Genomic DNA, 23,838 nt, shown 5'->3' on the forward strand with positions numbered 1-23,838 from the left:
GCATCTTGCAGATGATGGAGATTTGTGGGATGCACATCCAGGGCACGAAGCTCCCGTTCCACCACATCCCAAAGATGCTCTATTGGGTTGAGATCTGGTGACTGTGGGGGCCATTTCAGTACAGTGAACTCATTGTCATGTTCAAGAAACCAATGGTGACATGGTGGATTATCCTGCTGGAAGCAGTCATCAGAGGATGGGTACATGGTGGTCATAAAGGGATGGACATAGTCAGAAACAATGCTCAGGTAGGCCGTGGCATTTAAACGATGCCCAATTGGCACTAAGGGGCCTAAAGTGTGCCAAGAAAACATCCCCCACACCATTACACCACCACCACCAGCCAGCACAGTGGTAACAAGGCATGATGGATCCATGTTCTCATTCTGTTTATGCCAAATTCTGACTCTAACATCTGAATGTCTCAACAGAAATCGAGACTCATCAGACCAGGCAACATTTTTCCAGTCTTGAACAGTCCAATTTTGGTGAGCTCGTGCAAATTGTAGCCACTTTTTCCTATTTGTAGTGGAGATGAGTGGTACCCGGTGGGGTCTTCTGCTGTTGTAGCCCATCCGCCTCAAGGTTGTGCGTGTTGTGGCTTCACAAATGCTTTGCTGCATACCTCGGTTGTAACGACTGGTTATTTCAGTCAAAGTTGCTCTTCTATCAGCTTGAATCAGTCGGCCCATTCTCCTCAGACCTCTAACATCAAAAAGGCATTTTCGCCCACAGGACTGCCGCATACTGGATGTTTTTCCCTTTTCACACCATTCTTTGTAAACCCTAGAAATGGTTGTGCGTGAAAATAATAATCAGATTTCACTGCTGCGCATCAGGAGAAATAAACAAAGGCTATAAAACATATGCCTTGGCATCCAGTCCCCTAGAAATGTCTAAAGGAATTTGTTATTTGGAGAACAGCGTTATCATAATATTGCTAATGATAGTATAGCATATTCACTCAAACCACTGATGCTCCAAAGAGTGACAACTAGTGTCCCAACTCAAATTTCAAAATACAGGATGGAGGACCAGCAGTTAAGCACATGATTATATTGGGAGAGTGTCACTGCTGCAATAACATTTGACTCTAGTTTTGTTTCAGGACTGTTTCAGTGCACTTGAAAGACTTCAGAATTCCTGGTAGATATAGTGCATATTGCCAAAAATAAAAACAAAATAAAAACACAGCAGCATTTAACTTTGACGTGACAGACATGATGATTAAGAACATGTTACTATGCGTTTCACATTATATCAAGTGGCAAATGCTTTAAGAAACATTTTCTGATATTTCAAGATTCCTTAACATTAAGAAATCAAAAATAGGTTGTACATTCTAAAACACTGTAGCGAATTTGTGAAATATCAGGCACAAGTATTCAGGACCCTCCTTGCACACACTTTTTAAAAATGTAAATAAAAGAAATGACAAGGACAGAGAAACATTGAGTCCACTCGATACTTAGAGGTCTCTCAGAGTGCTCAAAACAAGATGGAGGAACTAGAAGGCATGTTCAATCTGTGTTGTCTAGTGTGTCGGTAGTGTGGGAGGCACCGTACTTCAGAACACCTGAAAAACAGTCCCCACCTGAAAAACAGAGAGGGGACTGTGTCAGTGAAACAAAAAGAAACAAAAGAAATGGGAAAGGACTGAAAACAAGCAAAAAGACAAGGATCCACTGAAAGGACTACAAATTCCCAACCTGCACCTAAGCGCTTTCCTCTGGGTGACATGTCATTGGCTGTGTTTGTCGTTTTCTTAAATTTTTTCATTTTTAACTCTTTTGTTTTTGTCTTAGCCCCTCTAAGAGACGGTTTGAGAGAAACATGTCCACAGTTCTCCTGAGATGAAAGAGCCCTTAACAGAAGCTCCTGGCTGCTATAGAGGGAGGTGAGCTGGAAGATGGGCGGCACGCCGAACACCTGCCTCAGCGCCATCTAGTTTTGCATTTTGCTAGTGTCCTTGTCACTACTTGTAGCATGAGGCGGTACCTGCAGCCCATTCAGGTTGCACAGGCAGTCCAGCTCCGTATGGTACAGTCAAGCATGGAGGAGATACCAGGAGACAAGTCTTTACACAAAGAGAGCTGGACAGGGCCATAGAAGGGCATCAACCCAGCAACACGACCAGTATCTGCTCCTTTGTGTGAGGAGGAATAGGAGGAGCACTGCCAGAGCCCTACAAAATGACCTCCAGCGGGCTACTGGTGTAGATGTTTCTGACCAACCTATCAGAAACAGACTCCATGAGAGTGGCATGAGGGCCCAACATCCTCTGTGCTAACAGCCCAGCACCATGCAGCTCAATTGGCTTATTCCAGAGAACACCAGAATCGGCAGGTCTGCCATTGGCCATTGAGAGCAGGTTCACACTGAGCCCATGTGACAGACGTGAAAGACTGGAGATGCCGTGGTGAAAGTGATGCTGCCAGCAACATCATCCAGCATGACCAGTTTGGCCGTGGGTCAGTGATGATCTGGGGAGGCATATTTTTGGAGGGTCGCACAGACCTCCACACAAGGGCGAAGGAGTGAGTTTTATATTGGGGGACATATTTAAAATGTTTGCAAAATGTTCTTATTACTGTGGGGGGGACCAATTTATCTGCTTCTAACATTGAGGGGGAGCATGTCTCCCCTGTCCCCCCCTGCTCCTAGACCCTTGCCTCCAGGTGCTAGCCAGTGGTACCCTGACTGCTGTTAGCTACTGGGATGAAATCCTCAGACCAACTGTCAGACCTTGTGCTGCTGCAGTTGGCCCTGGATTCCTCCTGGTGCAGGACAATGCCCAGACTCATGTGGGCAGAGTGTGTGGGCAGTTCCTGGATGACAAAGGCATTGACACCATTGACTGGCCCTCATGTTCTCCAGAGCTGAATCCAATTGAGACCCTCTGGGACGTTGTGTGTCGGTGCATCTGACTCCGCCGAGTAGCACCACAGTCTGTCCAGGAGCTCACTGATGCCCTGATCCAGGTCTGGGAGGAGATCCCCCAGGACACCATCTGCCATCTCATCAGGAGCATGCCCACAACAGTGACATGAGTGCATACAGGCACGTAGGGGCCATATACACGACTGTCACATTATGAGTTTCCCTTAAGAAATTCACACAAGTTGGAACTGCCTGTGATTTCAACTGTTTACTTGGATTTTCGGTGTGAGTTTTAAATTCAGACCTCAATCGGTTGGTGATTTTGCTTTCCATTGACCATTGTTACCTCATTTTGTTCAACAAATTACACAATGTACAATGAAGATTTTGATCTTCATATTTGGTTAATTGAGACCCGATGTGTGATTTGTTTGTTCCCTTAATTTTTTGGAGCAGTGTATTTTCACCATATTATGCTTCTTCGACAGCAGAGAGAAAGTGAAAAAGATGGGGTGGTGCTGAAATAATATTGCTAATAATTATGAACCCCACAAACACAAGATGTAAATTCAACAAGTACTTGTATTATCAGAGAGGGGATGGTGAAATGATAACAGTAAGATTTGCATAAAGGCATACCTGTGACATTGTTCAATGGAAGTCAGCTCTTTTCTTTACAATTTCCAACTAACTGCCAGTAGTGTGACTACATGTTCATTGCGCAAACTACAAACAGTAAAAACACACTGAACCCCCAGGGGATTGTGGTGTCCTCAGTATTATTTTCCCAGAGATCTCTATTCCCTCAATCAATCAAATGTATTCATAAAGCCCTCTTTACAGCAGCAGTTGTCACAAAGTGCTTTACAGAGACACCCGGCCTTAAACCCCAAGGAGCAAATAACAGTAGTGTTGAATTTCAGTGGCTAGGAAAAACTCCCTAAGAAGGTCAAATTTTAGGAAGAAACCTAGAAAGGACACAGGCTCAGAGGAGTGACCAGTCCTCTTCTGGATGTGCTGGGTGGGATATTAAGAGTCCAATAGGAATAATTAATACATTTCTCTGGATTATATCCAGAGGCTATTTGATTTTAGATTAGGTCAGGAGTATGACCAGGTGGACAAGGACAGGGACAGCAACGGGCCCCCCAAACCAGGTAATCCGCAGGTGTGGACCAGGACCTCATCTCCTGAGAAAAGTTAGAAGTGCATTCCTCATGTCCCCCAGCACAATAATATAGCAGCGTATTCCCTCCACCGTATTAATTCAGTGCCCTGGAAAATAGCACATTTTGTACTTTACTGTCAGCACTGGGGAGCAGCAAGGATACTGAGGGACATAAATATGCACATTTTACTGTAATCATTTAGGGGCAAAATGTAAATGTTCGGTCATGTAATCATAGAAACCTTGTTTGGGACACAAGCATCTGCTAAATGGCTTTACCGCAAGACACAATTGCAATGCACATTGGGTATTTTTCAAATAAACTCTTACCAAATCAAATGAGGTCTTGTTCGGGGATGGAGACCATTAAAATAATACACTGTGCTTCACAAGTGTTCAACTTCACATAACATTTTTGTCCTTTTGTGACATATTTCACTACTATAAGATTCAATCTCAAAGCTAAATGTATCAGGTTACATCGGTCACTGACATCCTGACCAACCATGTATTTTCACCATATCATGGTTTATTGACAGCGAAAGTGGAAAAGATGTGGAAGTGCTAAAATAATAATAACAAATATGGAACCATCAACATGTGTACCAGATGAAGGGGCTTACATCACTGGACCAACCTAAGCCACGTGATGCTATTGTTACGTTAGCCTATTGCAACATCTTCCCTGACATGTGTTCATCTCTTCCAAATAAAATCCATCCCTGTTTGACGTGGTTTTACTTTCTTTGTAAATTGCACAATATTGGAGTTTCACAATAACAAGTCATCAAGTTAGCTACCATTATTCTGATGTTTTCATTTGATCCCTTACATCCAAGGAATTGTGTTCAATAACATGTTGGGATGTCACTCTGCTTTCAGGCTTTTCACTGTGTGCAATGGTTTGTAATGGTTAATTATTTGCACCATAATAAATGAGTTAATAATCAGGAATAGCAGTCCAGCCAGCCAGATAAGAAGAAATGTGTTGTAGCCCTCAAACTCCAGGAAGTATGCTGGGGCCAACCATATACCCTGAAACATAGGAGACAGCAAAACCATTTCCTAAATATGTAGGAAGTATTTTCTATAAAACATAAATGTGTCTATTTACAGCTGTTCCAACACTATGACGAATTTTCACCATTATTTGACCACTTGGTAAATGAGTAAAAACACTATGAAAAACTTCAGATTTTACACTCAGGATAACAACAATCTAACTTTTCTTAGTTAAATTCTAATTAACATTAGTGGAATTACATGTCGTTTGCTTGGTAAATGATATTGGCTATATTTCTATATATTTTTCCTACTGGACTTTTGTTATACCTACAAATGTATAGTACATATAGGCTGTAACATAACTTTCCTATTCAAATAAAGATGGATATATAAAAAAGCAATACCTACCTGTCCAGCGAACCAGAGAGCCAGCAGTCCTAATCCTTTTTTTGGTGACATGGTCAGACGAGGCAAGACAACAGGAAGCAGACAAAGATACCAAAGGAAGTACTGCAAAAAAACATACTATTAACATTGTAGCTTCCCTACATGCTGTTAAACACCATTTTCATGACACAGATTTGGTGTGGGGTAATATTTACCTTTTTTTTTTACCATCTATGTAACATTATCTACATTTTTGGATTTAATCTTATGGATAAACATGGCTAGCAATAAAGACATAGCAAAACATAAGAATGTGGTACAGATCGATGAGGTTCACAGTTAATACAAGAGCTCTATTTTACAAAAATGTAAGGATTCTAAACAGACCAGCTATGCTAGTTTGCTAAACCAACAGTCCAATCAATTTGCACATTTCTTCAAACACTTCCTGATGGAATTATGACATCTTCCTAATCAGGGCATCTTAAACCTTGACATTCACCTGTGAGGTGCAGACTTTGTTGAAGGAAACAAAGATGGATGTGTGAAGGAACCAGCAGAGGGCAAGGTCTCTGTGGAAGGCCAGAGAGACCAGGAGCAGTAGCAAAGCCTGGGGCAGGAAGGCAGCAAGGCCAAGGTACAGGCTCCAGGGGCTTTCTGCTGTCAAGTACAGCATGTAGAAGTAGGGGGAGAAGTTGTGACGTATGTCTCTCCGTGTCAGGTGGTAAAGATACGTCTCCTGGAGGAAGTCCCACCCATACCTGGTTAAAAACATTCAAACGGTTAAGATGGTAACATGGTTTACCATTACAAAATAGACATTGAAATAACAGATATCACCAAAAATATATGTGCCAAAGTAACTAAAAGCCATTGCATTCATATAAACCGATCAGCCATAACATTATGACCACTGACAGGTGAAGTGAATAACACTGATAATCTCATTATCATGGCACCTGTCGGTGGGTGGGATATATTAGGCAGCCAGTGAACCTTCTGTCTTTAAAGTTGATTTGTTAGAAGCAGGAAAAATGGGGAAACATAAGGATCCAAAATTGTGATGAAGAGCCAAATTGTGATGGCTAGACAACTGGGTCAGAGCATCTCCAAAACTGCAGTGTTCCCGGTCTGCAGTGGTCAGTATCTATCAAAAGTGGTGCAGAAAAGGAAAAGAGGTCATGGGCAGCCAAGACACATTGATGCACGTGGGGAGCGAAGGCTGGCCTGTGTGGTCCAAACCAAAAGACAAGCTACTGTAGCTCAAATTGCTAAAAAAGTGAATACGGGTACTGATAGAAAGGTGTCAGAACACACAGTGCATCACAGTTTGTTGCATATGGGGCTGCATAGCCACAGACCAGAGAGGGTGCCCATGCTGACCCCGGTAACTGGTGAAAGCGCTCTCAATGGGCACGTGAGCATCAGAACTGGACCACAGAGCAATGGAAGAAGGTGGCCTGGTCTGATTAATCATGTTTTCTTCATGTGGATGCCCGGTTGCGTGTTCATAGCTTACCTGAAGAACACATGGCACCGTTTTGGAAGGAAAAGGGGGACCTATACAATATTAGGCAGATGGTCATGTTACAGCTGAATGGTGTAGATGTACCCTTTTTTCATTACTTTCTGCATCGTCCTCTTTAAAGTATTTGGAGCTTGCAAAGCAGCTTTTGTGACTCGGGACACAGTGACAATTCATAAATTTGAACAATGTGAATAATGTTAATTCCAGGATGGGACAAAGGTAAATAATGGTTTCTCAGATTTAAAATGTTTAAATCTGATTAACCCTCATGACTGGCATGTTTTGAGAACAGACATGTCAAACCTCGGATCGTGGATGGGAACTAATGCATTGGTCAGACTACATGACAAACAAGCATTGACCGAGAACACTCAGTGTTAAAGAATATAAAACGTCTTATCTTACATGTAATAGAACAGCAGGTTCAGTCCACAGAACACCATTCCGGACACACCAGCAAACAAAAGCAACTCCTTATTCAGAAGACTGACGAGAAACCCAAAGGCTCTTCTCCACCACACCAGTCTGACTCTGCTGTCCTCCCCACCTGCCAGTCTCTGTAGGGACAGGGCAATAGGCAGGACGTAGGTCACCGGGTAGATCTTCATATGGACGGCCAAGCCGTACAACACGGCCGCTGTAACAAGACGATTAAGCTCCAGACAGAGCAGAGTGGCCAGCACAAGGACGGCCAGGACCGACTCGGCGTTGCCTCGACTGGACACCCCGGCTGGTAAAGGGTTGAGGAGCCAGAGGGAGCAGACACGGCAGGCCGCCTCGCAGCTCAGCCCCCGCTGGCGAAGAATATGGTAGATCACATGGCCAGAGAGCACGTCACACGTAATGAACAAAAGCTTTCCGAAGACGTGGTTCAGATAGATGTTAGGGGTCAGGATCCATGCTAGCAGAGGTGTGTAGCGGTAGGTTGATCTGTTATATGGAGACTGGCCCTGAAATTACATGAATAGAGAAATACACAGGTTATGTTATAAGCACTGTTTGGTAAAGTGTAGCTTTGCAGGAAGTATCAACACCCGGAATAGGACGCAAATTCTAATGGTTCCAGACAAATTCTGTTTAAATTAAGATGTGAGCATGAGTAACGCAACGTTATCCCATTGATTCCTAACTAGTGGCCATTACAAGACGTGAGTCCATTCAAAAGTAGGGATAAAACTAACACCAGTAAGGCCTAACGTTCAAATCTCTTATCAAAATTATCTGATAAAGTAAATCAACGTAACATACCTGCGTGATGAACCTCGCTGCGTCTGTAAACACGTGATAGTCAATATCAGTGTATTTTACTACCGTAGTTCTGTCCTGATAGACACCAAAACCGACCAAAACCAGTCGTACAAAAAACGAAACTGTGAAAAGTACATGTTTCTTCATAAGAAGGGACACAACCCTTTCCATGATACAGGCAAGCTAGCTGTCACACTTTAGTATAATTCAAGTATAGTTAGCTTGCTTAATGTTAGCAAAGTAAGGAGAAGGATTAAGATAAACCACATAAGAAAAACAAATATTTGTCCCCGTCATCTTGTTAGCGTGTAGCTACTAACAAGCAAATTAACGATAGATTCATTCACTAGATAATCCGTCCATTTCATTCATTATATTACCCTTTACGCAATATGCCGAGCAATAAAAGCAGGTCCAGCTCCAGAATTTGTAAACAAGGAAGTGTTTTCAAAATAATTGAAAATGAAGCGAAATCTTCCCAACCAATCAATATACATAACAAGACTCCAACTTCCGCTCTAGTCAGGGGTGCATTGTTCCACTAACACGCTGGGTGGCGTTGTTGTGAAGCACACAGACCAACTATTTGATAATTGTTATAAATAAACCACACTGCAATTCAGATGATACTATGTACATATGAGACACATTTGTTTGCATATACATACATACATACATACACATATATATATGTATGTATATGCAAACAAATATTCTTTATTCACTGTATATAGTTAACTAAACCGCCAACATTGCAAGACAGTATTATTCCTAATTGCACTTCAGTGTGTTGTAGGTAAAGAGGAGAAAAGCATAAGGCAAAATGCATTACATACCCTCATTTCTCAAACCAAAATACACCACTAATACAAAATTGTGGTTACATGTTGAATGCATATATTTATCAATTACAGATAAGTACTGGCCCTCCCCATGAACTACGTTTTATAGTAAGTACTTTTTTTTCCTGTCCCAGTAGATTGCAGGAGAAACATATAAGATGTAAAATCGGTAGACGGTTCTGATTAAAGAAGGTGTGGCAAAACCTTTCATACATAAAAGTAGTCCACAGCAAAGGGATTTATGTTTGGTTGTGATGAATGTTAACACAAAATGGCAAAACAACGGGTAGGGGCATAACCGACAACGTGGGTAATTTGTTACAGCTAGACAAGGATAGGAAATGGTCTAACATCAGATATAGTTACTGCTGCTGCAATACATTATTTCAACACCCTCTCCTCCCTCCACATGGCATGTAGCTAAATGTCTAAGGGGAGAAGTAGCGGCCGGAGAACAGAATGCTCTGGGTGGGGTTGTGGCGGATGAAGAAGAGGAAGGGGTGGTCGGCAATGAACGTGGGCGTTACCAGGTAACAGCAATTCGCCACGATAACGGCCGTAGCAGCTGCTGCCTCTGTGCCCTCCTCATTGACCTCCACAAAGGCCTTGTGCACCACCTTGGACAGAACCAGGTCGTTGTTTGGTGACATGCCTGAGAAGTCGCTCCTGGAGTCATCGAAGGCATCTATCATGCCCATGCTGGCCAGCGTCTCCTTCAGGTCCAGGCTCTCTTCTAGCTTGAATTTGGGCAGGCCCACCTCAACCTCCTCCAAGTGCATCCTGTCTGGCTTGGTCCAATTCACAAAGTTGTCATAGGTCAGCTCCTTCTCCAGCTGTGTGGATCAAGACAAGTCACCGATATTTAGTATAACCTGGAATGCTGAACATGAAGCAATACAGCTTAAAGGCTGTTTGACTCTGTTAACCTGGGAGCTTGTTGCAAAGGGTCCAATGTAATGAGAGATCTAAGCCTATAATGAAAACAGCAACACGTGGCTTAGGTTGGCCCAGTGGTATAAACCTCTGTCTCTGGTATATTTATTAAAATATACAGTAAAAACAAACCCATCCTGCTGATAACAGGGAGTCCTACCTTCTCCAGTCCAGTGGTGCGGTCCTCAATGTCATTAGGAAGCATGATGAGCATGCTCAGTTGATTCCCTACATAAGGCAACTCCAGAATCTGACAGTTGGCCTCTGGGATGAAGGTCAGGGGGAACCTGGCCTTCTGGTGCATCATTTTTACTGGCTTACTCTCATTCTGCACCCCAATTGTAAAGAAAATAAAGTGCACTATTAAGAATAGGAAATGAAGCATTTCATTAAAGAAAAAGTCCGCTTTTTGCAGAAGAGTTGCATATTGACTAGATGTTGCATATTGACTAGATGCCAACTAAGCACATTCAGGAAAAGCTACTTCACAGACTATGTCAGAACTAGTTTCTGCTAGTCAAGCTTGTTGAGAAACCAACCTTGTTGAGAAACCAACCTTGTTAAGTCTGAACTGGACATCTTTGGTGCTGGTTTCCTTGAACTTCTTCTCCCAGTTGCCCTTGAAGTAGATGGCGTTAACCAAGACCAGTCTTGTCAAATCATCAACAATCCCTTTTGGCAACAGATCCTTGATTTTGTCTACAAATATAATGATCACAAATGAGGGAATTTATGGTAACATTGTAACAAGACTTAGCAACATAAAAAAGTAAATTAATCATTGATACATGATGGATTTAAAATGTACGCAAACAAAATAGATCATTCTTCATTTAGTCCCTTTGAATTTTATACTTAATTTCAGAATGTTTGTCAGTAAAGAATATTCTGAACACACTGGGTTTTTATACATTTAGTTAATGTTATTGTGCACATTAGAGTTTTCCAGCATCTAGTCAGTCACCTGCTGTCTGCTTCTCCACCCAGGTGTTGATGTTCTGTCTAGCAGTCTCTGCATTGGACTTGAAGTCTACAGCCTCCAACTCTGCATTGTAGTGTTTTTTGGTGTCATGGAGGAAAGTCTGTCACATTAACCAGAACACTTTTGTTAAGAGTCAAAATCTTAGCTATAATATTCCCAATAACCTAATATTATATTGTCTAATTCTACAAATGTACAGTATAATGACACAACCAATAGAAAATCAATGAACATTCTAGGATGGTGATTATGCATTTATTTTTTGACTTTTGCATTAGGCCCTGTTCCAAAGAGTATCCTAAAATGTTTATATTCAGAAAATGCAGCATTCAGTATTTTTACCATAATAAACTGATTCAGAATCAGAATCATGATGAGCAAAACGATGTAATCTCAGATGTCCTCATCCTCCGCCCACTGTGTAAATGCGAGCGATTTACCTCAACAAACTTGTAAGACTGCTCTCCGTAAAGACGATTTGCTAGACTCAGTTTGTAGGGGGCTCCTTTCTTGTTCAGTTCACCCATAAGTTTGCTGAAGCAAACATGGACATCATCCTTGGCTTTGTGGAGGTGCAGGGTCTACAGACAAAACCAGATGGGTTGTTGTAACATCTTCCTCTGGCATTCAAGACATGCAAAGCAAGAGCCAAAAAAAAAAGCCTTTGTTTTCCAAGTATTTTTGTTTTAGCTTGTAGGCTCTATTCCCCACATTCTCATATAAAAAACATGTTCTAAGAAAGACAAGTACATCTCCATATACATTCAAACATGAAATTGCTGAAAGTTGGTGGTTGAAATTAAGAACATTACGTTTATGTTCCTCAAAGGAGAAACCAGAGAGAGAAGACATGTTAGTTTTTCTACTACCCAAATGTGAGAGGTACATCATTTATATGATAGTTTACTGTACATGTAAAAATTGATATTCGGCTTATATCTTCTAATACAAAGAAACCACAAAAGGAAGAAACCTTAGACCCACTCAACACCACTTAAAGTAGTCATTCCCCATCAGAGCAAAATATCTGGTTATTAAAAATGGAAAAACGTTTTGCAACAACAAAATGTTCCTCTTGGTCATATTTTAATATATCCATCCCCATTTAGTTGTTTGTTTCTATTCGTTTTCTATTCGTTTCTTAAAAATATATTTTTTTATTGCAAAACATTGAATGCACCCCACTTTCCTTCCTCACCAACATCTAATGTTATCTGGAAGAAAACACCTTTTGAACCCATTATCAAAACCCCTTTCTTACTATATACTTATACTAGTACCTTGAAAACATGTGGAAGCTGGTGCTTTTGTACACTGAACAAAATTACAAACGCAATGCCTCCAAAAGCGTTTCAGAGAATTTGGCAGTACATCCAACCGGCCTCACAACCACAGACCACGTAACACTACCAGCCCAGGACCTCCACATCCAGTATCTTCACCTCCAAGATCATCTGAGACCAGCCACCGGGACAGCTGCTGCAACAATCGGTTTGCATAAACAAAGAATTTCTGCACAAATTGTCTGAAACCGTAACAGGGAAGCTCATATGCATGCTCGTCGTCATCATCGGGGTCTCGATCTGACTGCAGTTCGTTGTTGTAACCAACTTGAGTAGGCAAATGCTTTCACTGTACAGGGCAGATGGCAGACAGTGTGTATGGCGTCGTGTGGGTGAGCAGTTTGCTGATGTCAACGTTGTAGATCGAGTGGCCCATGGTGGTGGGGTTATGGTATGGGTAGGCGTGTGTTATGGACAACAAACACAGGTGCATTTTATTGATGGCAATTTGAATGCGAAGAGATACCGTGAAAAGATCCTGAGGCCCATTGTTGTGCCATTCATCCACGACCATCACCTCAGCTGAAAACTTCCCAGTAATTGCATGGCCAGCACACTCACCGGACATGTCACCCATTGAGCATGTTTGGGATGCTCTGGATCAGTGTATACGACAGCATGTTCCAGGTCCTTCCAATATCCAGCAACTTTGCACAGCCATTGAAGAGGAGTGGACCAACATTCCACAGGCATAAATCAACAACCTCATCAACTCTATGCAAAGGAGATGTGTTGCACTGCGTGAGGCAAATGGTGGTCACACCAGATACTGACTTGTTTTTGGACCCAATACAGTAGAACTGCACATTTTAGAGTGCCCTTTTATTGTGGCCAGTCTAAGGCACACCTGTGCAATAATCATGCTGTCTAATCAGCATCTTGATATGCCACACCTGTGAGGTGGATGGATTACCTCGGCAACGGAGAAGTGCTCACTAACACAGATTTAGACAGATTTGTGAACAATATTAGAGAGAAATAGGCCTTTTGTGTACATAGAGAAAGTCTTAGATCTTTGAGTTCAGCTCATGATAAATGGGAACAAAATCAAAAGTTTTGCATACTGTTGTGTACTTTCCGGAGCCGTCCTGGGTTAGCCTCTTTGGATCTGTCTGCTTTGACAAAGCAGAGGACTTAGTGGATGTCAGTATGACAACTGGTTAGCATTTCTGAATGGCATACCCTAAGATATTAGGAGTGATTGGAATTGTGTGTGTGTACGTGTGTGTGGAGAGTCCTGTAGCTATAGAAGTACTCCTTCAAAACAATGTATGGCAGTAAATCATGGGCGTTGACTCCTTGACAAATGTGACCAGCTCTGCCATGTTTGTTCAGTGAAGAACGCACAAAGGGAAGGCATTTTTGTTACACCCTTTACATTGGTGATCTTGCATGGAAGGCTATATATTAGGCTATACATTAGAAAAAAAAATCCATTCCAGTTGTTATTATAATATAATTTCTGATCAACAGTAAAATGGATTTCGTCCAAATTGACTTAGCCTGTTCTTTTGTACATATTTATCTCATAAAAGTGAGTACACGCCTCACATTTTTGTAAATATTGGAGTATATCTTTTCATGTGACAACACTGAAGAAATGACACTTTGCTACAATGTAAAGTAGTGAGTGTACAGCTTGTATAACAGTGTGAATTTGCTGTCCCCTCAAAATAACACAACACACAGCCATTCATGTCTAAGCCGCTGGCAACAAAAGTGAGTACACCCCTAAGTGAAAGTAGCCATTTTCCCTCCCGGTGTCATGTGACTCGTTAGTGTTACAAGATCTCAGGTGTGAATGGGGAGCAGGTGTGTTACATTTGGTGTCATCACTCAACACTCCCTCATACTGACAGGGTACTATAACAGACAGTGAACAATACATTATTCAAACTTTGTTAACACTGATCTGTCCATCCCAAACTGTTATCAAATATATTTTATACGTCTGTGATAATAAAAAGGAAAGACGGTTTGCTATTTGAGGCAGTGAACTATCTTTTAGAAATAGACAAGGGTAATATATCTGCATCTATTCATTCCTGTACTATGTTGTATGTGCATAGTGAACATGACAATGTCACCGCTATTTAGACAAGATGATTATGTTTGACAGTCAGCTGTTCCCATGAGAGCCACGAAAATGAATCACACTCACCTCTGACATCTGAGTCGCGGTGTTACCCCTGGCCCCCAGAGACACCATGGCCAGAGCAGAGGAGATGCTGAGGGGGGAGTAGAAGACATTTCCTGTTTTGTTTTTCTCTGTGATCTTCTTGAACAGATCCAGGGAGAAGTTGGTGTTGGCCACAGACACAGGTGACATTTTAAATGGTAGGAGATGCAGGCAGGAGCTTTGGAAGAAAGGTTTATACGTTTAGTATCAAACATAAAACATTTATTCTACTGATTTAGCATGAAAACCATTGAGCAACTCAATTGCTATGTTAAGTCGAATAAAATAGATTAAGAATATATAATTTAGCTAGAACATTGAGCTAAAAATTATCTAGCTACCATTCATATTAAATTGTAATAAATATCCTGCAAAGTGATTTGCTAAATTTTTTGTGTTGTCCAGGTACAGCAAAAAAGTTGTATGTTTAGTAAATAAATAACCAATTAAAAAGTAGGTAATCGTGGCGTTATCAACTTTAACAGTCTCATTCATTAGGAAATGGTAACATTATAAATTACGTTTCCCGAGTTAGAAAAAGGTTACATTGTTTACAGCAACTCACCAATGAATGGTTTGTCCAATTCAAGTAGTACTATCTTCAGACCGATGTCTCTACTTGGCAGATAGTGGTCTACAGAACCTCTTATAACAAACCACCTACAGACATCACAGAAATGAGTCACGCCCTGCCCGGCCCTATCAACTATCGTTTCCACATTCTCATCCACTGACAAATATGGCAACTTCACAGGGCTACAGCAACAAAGTAAATCAAGCTCGTATGCTTAGTAAATAAATAACCAATAAAAAAGTTGGTAATCGTGGCGTTATCAACTTTAACAGTCCCATTGATAAGGAAATGATAACATTATTAATTACGCTTCCCAAATTAGAAAAAGGTTGGTTTGTTTACATTGACTCACCAATGAATGGTTTGTTTAATTAAAGTAGTACTATCTTCAGACCGATGTTTCCACTGGGCAGCTAGTGGTCTACAGAACCTGATTTAACAAACCACCTACAGAAGACAACCCAGACATGAGTCACGACCTTCTCGGTGTTACAAAGAATTCAGTGACCATGCGAATTCAGCCTGTCGAAAGTGCACATGCGCTGTTATCGAATATTTCTTTCTGTCAGCGGGAGCGTGTGATATTTCGTGCACTTGTCCTCGCTCCCGACATTGTCATCCTTCTAAAATGCGTCTGTTAACCTAAGATTGTTGGCGCTGCAATATTAACCTTGTGATCTTTACGATTCTGCATCCATAAATACGTTTATTTTTTATTTTTTTAAATAGCAGCAGAAAGCAAGTATAGTGTTGTTTAACGTGTAGTACTGTTTTGTTGCAATGACAAATGCCATGTTTGCGTTAGCTAGCACAGCCAGTCAAACTGTGATCTTATAGTTTGCCAATTCAGTGTGTTGGATATTAATAAGCTACCCATACGAAAAATATATGTATTTTAAGTATATTTTTTCAAAAAATTTGATAAATGTATGTCAAAGTGTTGCAATTGGATTCCGTAAATATATTTCGAAAAAAACGCATTACTATAAATACATGGCTATTACTTACCCGCAACTTTCCGCTATTCTGTCGTGCGCCCTACACACTACTCCAAACAAGGATGAGCTAGCTGGTTTTACCAAGGTCGCTCCAGTACATAAGAATATCTAGCTGACTGTAATGAAACGCATTTTGTAAATGTATTGCTAAAATGTATTTAAACAGCTAAAAGTGATGTTATCAATATGTCAGTAATTAACATTTTGAAAGTGTGGTTGTATATTCAGGCCTGCTGTGAAGTGATATCAAATATAACAAGCCTTACATCAATGTCATTTTGGACTGTGAACATTGTTTTATGCAGTATACTAAGCATGTACACCTCAAGGTGAAATAAACGTTTCTATAGTTCTGTACATTATTATCATTAAATATCATTAAATAGCAAGAATGTCTACTGAAAATTAATCAATTAATAATAAAATAAGCCTTAATGGTAGCATTTCTGTCTGTTATCAAATGATCCACCATTCTATGTAAAAAAAATGAATCCTGTTAGAGAACTAGATGGGAAATGATTGCTTACATTACTAGAACATACACAAGCCTATGAGAAAGGTCACTCGAACATGACAGGACCAAAAGGTAAATCAATCAATCAAATGTATTAATAAAGCCCTTTTACATCAGCAGTTGTCACATAGTGCTTTTAATTAAAAGTTTAATTCAATGTGGATGATATCTTCAAATTTCAATCAATTATTTTTAAAGCCTGTTTTACATGAGCAGTTGTCACAAAGTGCTTTTACAAAACACCCAGCCTTAAACCCCAAGAAGCAAACAAACAACAACAGTGTAGACATTCATTGGCTAGGAAAAAAACCCTAAAGGCTGACATTTTGGAATAAACCTAGAAAGGAACCAGGGTCAGAGGGGTGACCAGTCTTATCCAGTAAATACATATCATTGTGAAAAATTGATTTGGAAATGTATTTTCCACACAAAATTCATATTGTAATGAGACCATGTTTGTTTGTGAAATACATTTGGACAAAAATGTAATAAATTTATACATTTTGAAATACACACCGGAAGTAAGGGATGGCGTCAAGCTGAAGAAGGAGTCCTATCAGGCCTGGTTGGCTTGTGGGACTCCTGAGTCGGCTGACGGGTACCGACAGGCCAAGCGGACTGCAGCCCGGGTGGTTGTGGAGGCAAAAACTCGGGCCTGGGAGGAGTTCGGTGAGGCCATGGAGAAGGACTATCGGCTGGCCTTGAAGAGATTCTGGCAAACCGTCCGGTGCCTCAGGAGAGGGAAACAGTGCCCTACCAACGCTGTTTAAAGTAGAGGTGGGCAGCTGTTGACCTCAACTGGGGATGTCCTCGGGCGGTGGAAGGAGTACTTTGAGGATCTCCTCAATCCCGCCGTCACGTCTTCCATTGAGGAAGCAGAGGATGAGGGCTCAGAGGTGGACTCGTCCATCACCCGGGCTGAAGTCACTGAGGTGGTCAAGAAACTCCTCGGTGGCAAGACACCGGGGGTGGATGAGATCCGCCCTGAGTACCTCAAGTCTCTGGATGTTGTGGGGCTGTCTTGGTTGACACGCCTGTGCAACATCGCGTGGCGGTCGGGGACAGTGCCTTTCGGATGGCAGACTGGGGTGGTGGTCCCTCTTTTTAAGAAGGGGGACCAGAGGGTGTGTTCCAACTATAGGGGGATCACACTTCTCAGCCTCCCCGGGAAAGTCTATGCCAGGGTTCTGGAGAGGAGAATACAGCCGATAGTAGAACCTCGGATTCAGGAGGAACAGTGTGGTTTTCGTCCGAGCCGTGGAACACTGGACCAGCTCTATACCCTCTACAGGGTGTTGGAGGGTTCATGGGAGTTTGCCCAACCAATCCACATGTGTTTTGTGGATTTGGAGAAGGCATTTGACTGTGTCCCTCACGGCATCCTATGGAGAGTGCTTCGGGAATATGGGGTCCCCTTTGCTAAGGGCTGTCAGGTCCCTGTACGACCGAGGCAGGAGCTTGATCCGCATTGCCGGCAGTAAGTCAGACTTGTTCCCAGTGCATGTTGGACTCCGGCAGGGCTGCCCTTTGTCACCGGTTCTGTTCATAATACAGGCGGCCGAAATGAGCTTTCTCCGCAGGGTGGCTGGGCGATCCCTTAGAGATAGGGTGAGAAGCTCGGTCACCCGGGAGGAGCTCAGAGTAGAGCCGCTGCTCCTCCACATCGAGAGGGTTCAGCTGAGGTGGCTTGGGCATCTGTTTCGGATGCCTCCGGAACGCCTTCCTGGGTTCCGGTCCCGTCCCACCGGGAGGAGACCCCGGGGAAGACTTAGGAAACGCTGGAGGGACTATGTCTCCCGGCAGGCCTAGGAACGCCTCGGTGTCCCCCCGGAAGAGCTGGAGGAAGTGTCTGGGGAGAGGGAAGTCTGGGCATCTCTGCTTAGACTGCTGCCCCCGCGATCCGGCCCCGGATGAAGCGGAAGAAGATGAATGAATGAATGAATTAATTAATTAATTTTGAAATACATTTTGATACCTGAATCAGGTTAAAAGTTCAGGTTAAAATGAATCAGGTTAAAATGTTTGAATCAGGTTAAAAGTTGGAACACTGTGTAATAATGCAACAATTAAAGAATAATGTTTCTCAATATAAAATTGCAGAGAGTTTGGGGATCTAATCATCCATGGTACATAATAGCATTAAAAGATTCAGAGAAATCTCGGTACGCAAGGAAAAGGCCCGAAAACTAGTATTGGATGGCCGTAATCTTTGGGTCCTCAGGCAGTACTACATTAAAAACAGACACGATTCTGTAGTGGACATCACTGCGTGGGTTCAGGAACACTTTTGAAAATGATTGTCTGGGAAATCAGTACATTTCTGCATTGACAAATGCAAGTTAAAACTCTACCATGAAAAGAAGAAACCATATATAAACAAGATCCAGAAACACAGCCAACTTTTCTGAGCCCAAGCTTATTTATGATGGGCTGAGGCAAAGTGAAAAACTGTCCTGTGGTCTGTAAATACACTAAATTGAAATTATCTTTGTGAATCAAGGACGCCGCGTCCTCCAGACTAAAGAGGAGAGGGAGCATCCAGGTTTATACCAGTGCTCCGTTTAAAAGCCAGCATCCAAGATGGTACGGGAATGCATCAGTGCACATGGCATGTGTTGACTCTTGGACTGTCTTTATCCCTGTGTTGAGTCTTGGACTGTCTTTATCCCTGTGTTGACTCTTGGACTGTCTTTATCCCTGTGTTGACTCTTGGACTGTCTTTATCCCTGTGTTGACTCTTGGACTGTCTTTATCCCTGTGTTGACTCTTGGACTGTCTTTATCCCTGTGTTGACTCTTGGACTGTCTTTATCCCTGTGTTGACTCTTGGACTGTCTTTATCCCTGTGTTGACTCTTGGACTGTCTTTATCCCTGTGTTGACTCTTGGACTGTCTTTATCCCTGTGTTGACTCTTGGACTGTCTTTATCCCTGTGTTGACTCTTGGACTGTCTTTATCCCTGTGTTGACTCTTGGACTGTCTTTATCCCTGTGTTGACTCTTGGACTGTCTTTATCCCTGTGTTGACTCTTGGACTGTCTTTATCCCTGTGTTGACTCTTGGACTGTCTTTATCCCTGTGTTGACTCTTGGACTGTCTTTATCCCTGTGTTGACTCTTGGACTGTCTTTATCCATGTGTTGACTCTTGGACTGTATTTATCCCTGTGTTGACTCTTGGACTGTCTTTATCCCTGTGTTGACTCTTGGACTGTCTTTATCCCTGTGTTGACTCTTGGACTGTCTTTACCTAAGAACTACGGAAATGCAAGACATTTCTCTTTCCATGAAATCAAGCAGAATATATTTAGAGTACTTCACTGGGTAAGGAACCTCCATTTATGCAAATGTTTGTGGAGAAAAAGTGTCAATTCATGAAATGTCTGTATTCATAAACATAATGTAGAGCTCTATCACTGATTCAGAACTAGCTACCAATCCTGATACCCAAAACATTCCAAAGAGACACCTCCACTAGTATTTATAATACTCATTTTTTTTTTATAACCCTCATTAAACATACTGTAAATTTGTAGCTTGTATGTGCAGATGTATATTTTCAATTTACAGACATATGCCAATAGTCAGATTTCACTGCTGCACATCAGGATAAATAAACAAAGGCTATAAAACATATGCCTTGGCATACAGTCCTCTAGAAATGTCTAAAGGACATTTTTATTTAGAGAACACCATTATCAATGATAGTATAGCATATTCACTCAAACCACTGATGCTCCAAAGAGTCACAACTAGTGTCCCAACTCTGCATTGCAGCACAACATTTCAAAATACTGGATGGAGGACCAGCAGTTAAGCACATGATTATATTGGGTGAGTGTCACTGTTGCAATAACATTTGACTCTAGTTTTGTTTCAGGACTGTTTCAATGCACTTGAAAGACTTTAGAATTCCTGCTACATATTGCCAAAAATAAAAACAAAAATAGTGAAATATCAGGCACAATTATTCAGGATCCTTCTTGCACACGCTCTTTAAAAATGTAAATCCAAAAATGACAAGGACAGAGAAACATTGAGTCCACTTGATATTAAGATGGAGGAACTAGAAGGCATGTTCAGTCTGTGTTGTCTAGTGTGTCGGTAGAGTGGGAGGCAGTGTACTTCAGCCAAAAGCCACCTGAAAAACAGAGAGGGGACTGTGTCAGTGAAACAAAAAGAAAGAAAACAAGAAAACAAGCAAAAAGACAAGGATCCACTGAGAGGACTACAAATTCCCAACTTGCACCTAAGGGGGGGACATGTCTTCCGTCCCCTCCTGCTCCTAGACCCTTGCCTCCAGGTGTTAGCCAACGGTACCCTGACTGCTGTTAGCTACTGGGATGAAATTCTCAGACCCACCGTCAGACCTTATGCTGCTGCAGTTGGCCCTGGATTCCTCCTGGTGCAGGACAATGCCCGGACTCATGTGGCCAGAGTGTGTGGGCAGTTCCTGGATGACAAAGGCATTGACGCCATTGACTGGCCCTCATGTTCTCCAGAGCTGAATCCAATTGAGATCCTCTGGGACGTTGTGTGTCGGTGCATCCGACTCCGCTGAGTCGCACCACAGTCTGTCCAGGAGTTGGAACTGCCTGTGATTTCAACTGTTCACTTAGATTTTCGGTGTGAGTTTGAATCCAGACCTCAATCGGTTGGTGATTTTGGTTTCCATTGACCGTTGTTACCTCATTGTTTTCAGCAAATTACACAATGTACAGTAATGATTTTGATCTTTATATTTCGTTCATCGAGACCCGATGTGTGATTTGATTGTTCCCTTAATTTTTTGGAGCAGTGTACTTTCACCATATTATGCTTCTTTGACAGCAGAAAGAAAGTGAAAAAGATGGGGTTGTGCTGAAATAATATTGCTAATGATTATGAAACCCACAAACACAAGATGTAAATTCAACAAGTACTTGTATTATCAGAGAGGGGATGATGAACTGACAATAGTAAGATTTGCATAAAGGCATACCTGTGACATTGTTCAGTGGAAGTCAGCTCTATTCTTTACAATTTCCAACTGACTAACTACCAGTAGTGTGACTACATGTTCATTGCGCAAACTACAAACAGTAAAAACACACTGAACCCCCAGGGGATTGTGGTATCCTCAGTATTATTTTCCCAGAGATCTCTATTCCCTAAGCCTTATTATTTCAGGGCCCTGGAAAATAACACATTATGTACTTTACTGTCAGCACTGGGGAGCAGCAAGGATACGTTTTCTCACCCCATCGCTACTCATTTGATTGGAGAATAGAGATGGTACTTACAATAATGTCAACCTACTAAGAGAACAGGACTAAAGGACATAAATATGCACATTGTACTGTATTCATTTATGCGCAAAATGAAAATGTTCGGTCATGTAATCATACAAACCTTGTTTGGGACACGAGCATCTGCTAAATGGCTTTACTGCAAGACACAATTGCAATGCACATTGGGAATTTTTCTAATAAACTCTTATGAAATCAAATGTGGTCTTGTTCGGGGATGGAGACCATTAAAATAATACACCGTGCTTCACAATTGTTCAACTTCACATAACATGTTTGTCCTTTTGTGACATATTTCACTACTATAAGATTCAATCTCATGCCAAATGTGTCAGGTTACATCTGTCACTGACATCCTGACCAACCATGTATTTTCACCATATTATGCTTTATTGACAGCAAAAAGAAAGTGGAAAAGATGGGGAAGTGCTAAAATAGGAATAGATTAATTTTGCAAAAACCAAACCAGTTAAATCTAATTGAAACATCCAAAAGCCAATGTACAATGTTAGTGTTTCACGTAATATCTTTGTTGGAATATCAAAATAAGATCTGCCAGTTTCAACATTACAGCTTTACATACAACATTTAAATATAGAAAATGTGCAATGGTTTGTAATGGCTAATTATTTGCACCATAATACATGAGTTAATAATCAGGAATAGCAGTCCAGCCAGCCAAATAAGAAGAAATGTGTTGTAGCCCTCAAACTCCAGGTAGTATGCTGGGGCCAACCATATACCCTGAAACATAGGAGACAGCAAAACCATTTCCTGAATACATAGGAAATATTTTCTATAAAACATGAATGTGTCTATTTACAGCTGTTCAAACACTATGACCAATTTTCACCATTATTTGGCCACTTGGTAAATGAGTAAAAACACTATGAAAAACTTCAGATTTTACAATCAGGATAACAACAATCTAACTTTTCTTAGTTAAATTCTAATTAACATTATTGGAATTACATGTTGTTTGCTTGGTAAATGATATTGGCTATATTTCTATATTTTTTTCCTACTGGACTTTTGTCATACCTACAAATGTGTAGTACATATAGGCTGTTAATATTTCTACATAACTTTCCTGTTCAAATTAAGATGGATATATAAAAAAGTAATACCTACCTGTCCAGCGAACCAGAGAGCCAGCAGTCCTAATCCTTTTTTTGGTGACATGGTCAGACGAGGCAAGACAACAGGAAGCAAAGATACCAAAAGAAGTACTGAAAAAAAAAATACTATTAACAATGTAGCTTCCCTACATGCTATTAAACACAATTTCCAGGACACAGATTTGGTGGGGGGTAATATTTATCTTTTTTTACCATCTATGTAACAATATCTACATTTTTGGATTTAATGTTATGGATAAACATGGACCTAGCAAAACATAAAAAACGTGGTACAGATTGATGAGGTTCACAGTTAATACAAGAGCTCTATTTTACAAAAATGTTAGGATTCTAAACAGACCAGCTATGCTAGTTTGCTAAACCAACAGTCCAATCAATCGGCACATTTCTTCAAACACTTCCTGATGGAATTATGACATCTTCCTAATCAGGGCATCTTAAACCTTGACATTCACCTGTGAGGTGCAGACTTTGTTGAAGGAAACAAAGATGGATGTGTGGAGGAACCAGCAGAGGGCAAGGTCTCTGTGGAAGGCCAGAGAGACCAGGAGCAGTAGCAAAGCCTGGGGCAGGAAGGCAGCAAGGCCAAGGTACAGGCTCCAGGGGCTTTCTGCTGTCAAGTACAGCATGTAAAAGTAGGGGGAGAAGTTGTGACGTATGTCCCTCCGTGTCAGGTGGTAAAGATACGTCTCCTGGAGGAAGTCCCAGCCATACCTGGTTAAAAACATTCAAACGGTTAAGATGGTAACATGGTTTACCATTACAAAATAGACATTGAAATAACAGATATCACCAAAAATATATGTGCCAAAGTAACTAAAAGCCATTGCATTC

The 23,838-nt window shown here is 41.4% G+C and overlaps 2 protein-coding genes across 2 annotated transcripts; both read right to left on the reverse strand.

Moving 5' to 3' along the window:
• Window positions 1-4,055: 4,055 nt before the first annotated feature.
• On the reverse strand, window positions 4,056-8,829 carry pigm (phosphatidylinositol glycan anchor biosynthesis, class M). Its single transcript, XM_010885684.5, has 5 exons — window positions 8,217-8,829; window positions 7,374-7,918; window positions 5,943-6,201; window positions 5,462-5,563; window positions 4,056-5,083 (listed from the first exon to the last, which is right to left on the reverse strand). Exons 1-5 carry the CDS (start codon window positions 8,385-8,387, stop codon window positions 4,916-4,918), a joined length of 1,245 nt encoding a protein of 414 aa, XP_010883986.4. The 5' UTR covers window positions 8,388-8,829; the 3' UTR covers window positions 4,056-4,915.
• Window positions 8,830-8,922: 93 nt separating this feature from the next.
• LOC105019468 (leukocyte elastase inhibitor-like) lies at window positions 8,923-15,592 on the reverse strand. Its single transcript, XM_010885685.5, has 8 exons — window positions 15,422-15,592; window positions 15,061-15,155; window positions 14,478-14,673; window positions 11,414-11,554; window positions 10,956-11,073; window positions 10,548-10,690; window positions 10,152-10,319; window positions 8,923-9,891 (listed from the first exon to the last, which is right to left on the reverse strand). The coding sequence occupies exons 3-8, from the start codon at window positions 14,643-14,645 to the stop codon at window positions 9,487-9,489; spliced, it is 1,143 nt and encodes a 380-aa protein (XP_010883987.4). The 5' UTR covers window positions 14,646-14,673; window positions 15,061-15,155; window positions 15,422-15,592; the 3' UTR covers window positions 8,923-9,486.
• Window positions 15,593-23,838: the final 8,246 nt, after the last annotated feature.

This window comes from Esox lucius, chromosome 21 (genome assembly GCF_011004845.1).
Source record: "Esox lucius isolate fEsoLuc1 chromosome 21, fEsoLuc1.pri, whole genome shotgun sequence".
Classification (NCBI taxonomy): domain Eukaryota; kingdom Metazoa; phylum Chordata; class Actinopteri; order Esociformes; family Esocidae; genus Esox; species Esox lucius.

Coding starts and splice junctions, on each gene's coding strand:
- pigm (XM_010885684.5), bottom strand. CDS start 8,387: ATGGAAAGGGTTGTGTCCCTTCTTATGAAGAAACATGTACTTTTCACA. Junction 7,919..8,216: donor CAGCGAGGTTCATCACGCAG/GTATGTTACGTT, acceptor ATGTAATTTCAG/GGCCAGTCTCCATATAACAG. Junction 5,084..5,461: donor CTCTCTGGTTCGCTGGACAG/GTAGGTATTGCT, acceptor CCTATGTTTCAG/GGTATATGGTTGGCCCCAGC.
- LOC105019468 (XM_010885685.5), bottom strand. CDS start 14,645: ATGTCACCTGTGTCTGTGGCCAACACCAACTTCTCCCTGGATCTGTTC. Junction 10,691..10,955: donor GGTGGAGAAGCAGACAGCAG/GTGACTGACTAG, acceptor TTATATTTGTAG/ACAAAATCAAGGATCTGTTG. Junction 10,320..10,547: donor TCCAGTTCAGACTTAACAAG/GTTGGTTTCTCA, acceptor ATTGGGGTGCAG/AATGAGAGTAAGCCAGTAAA.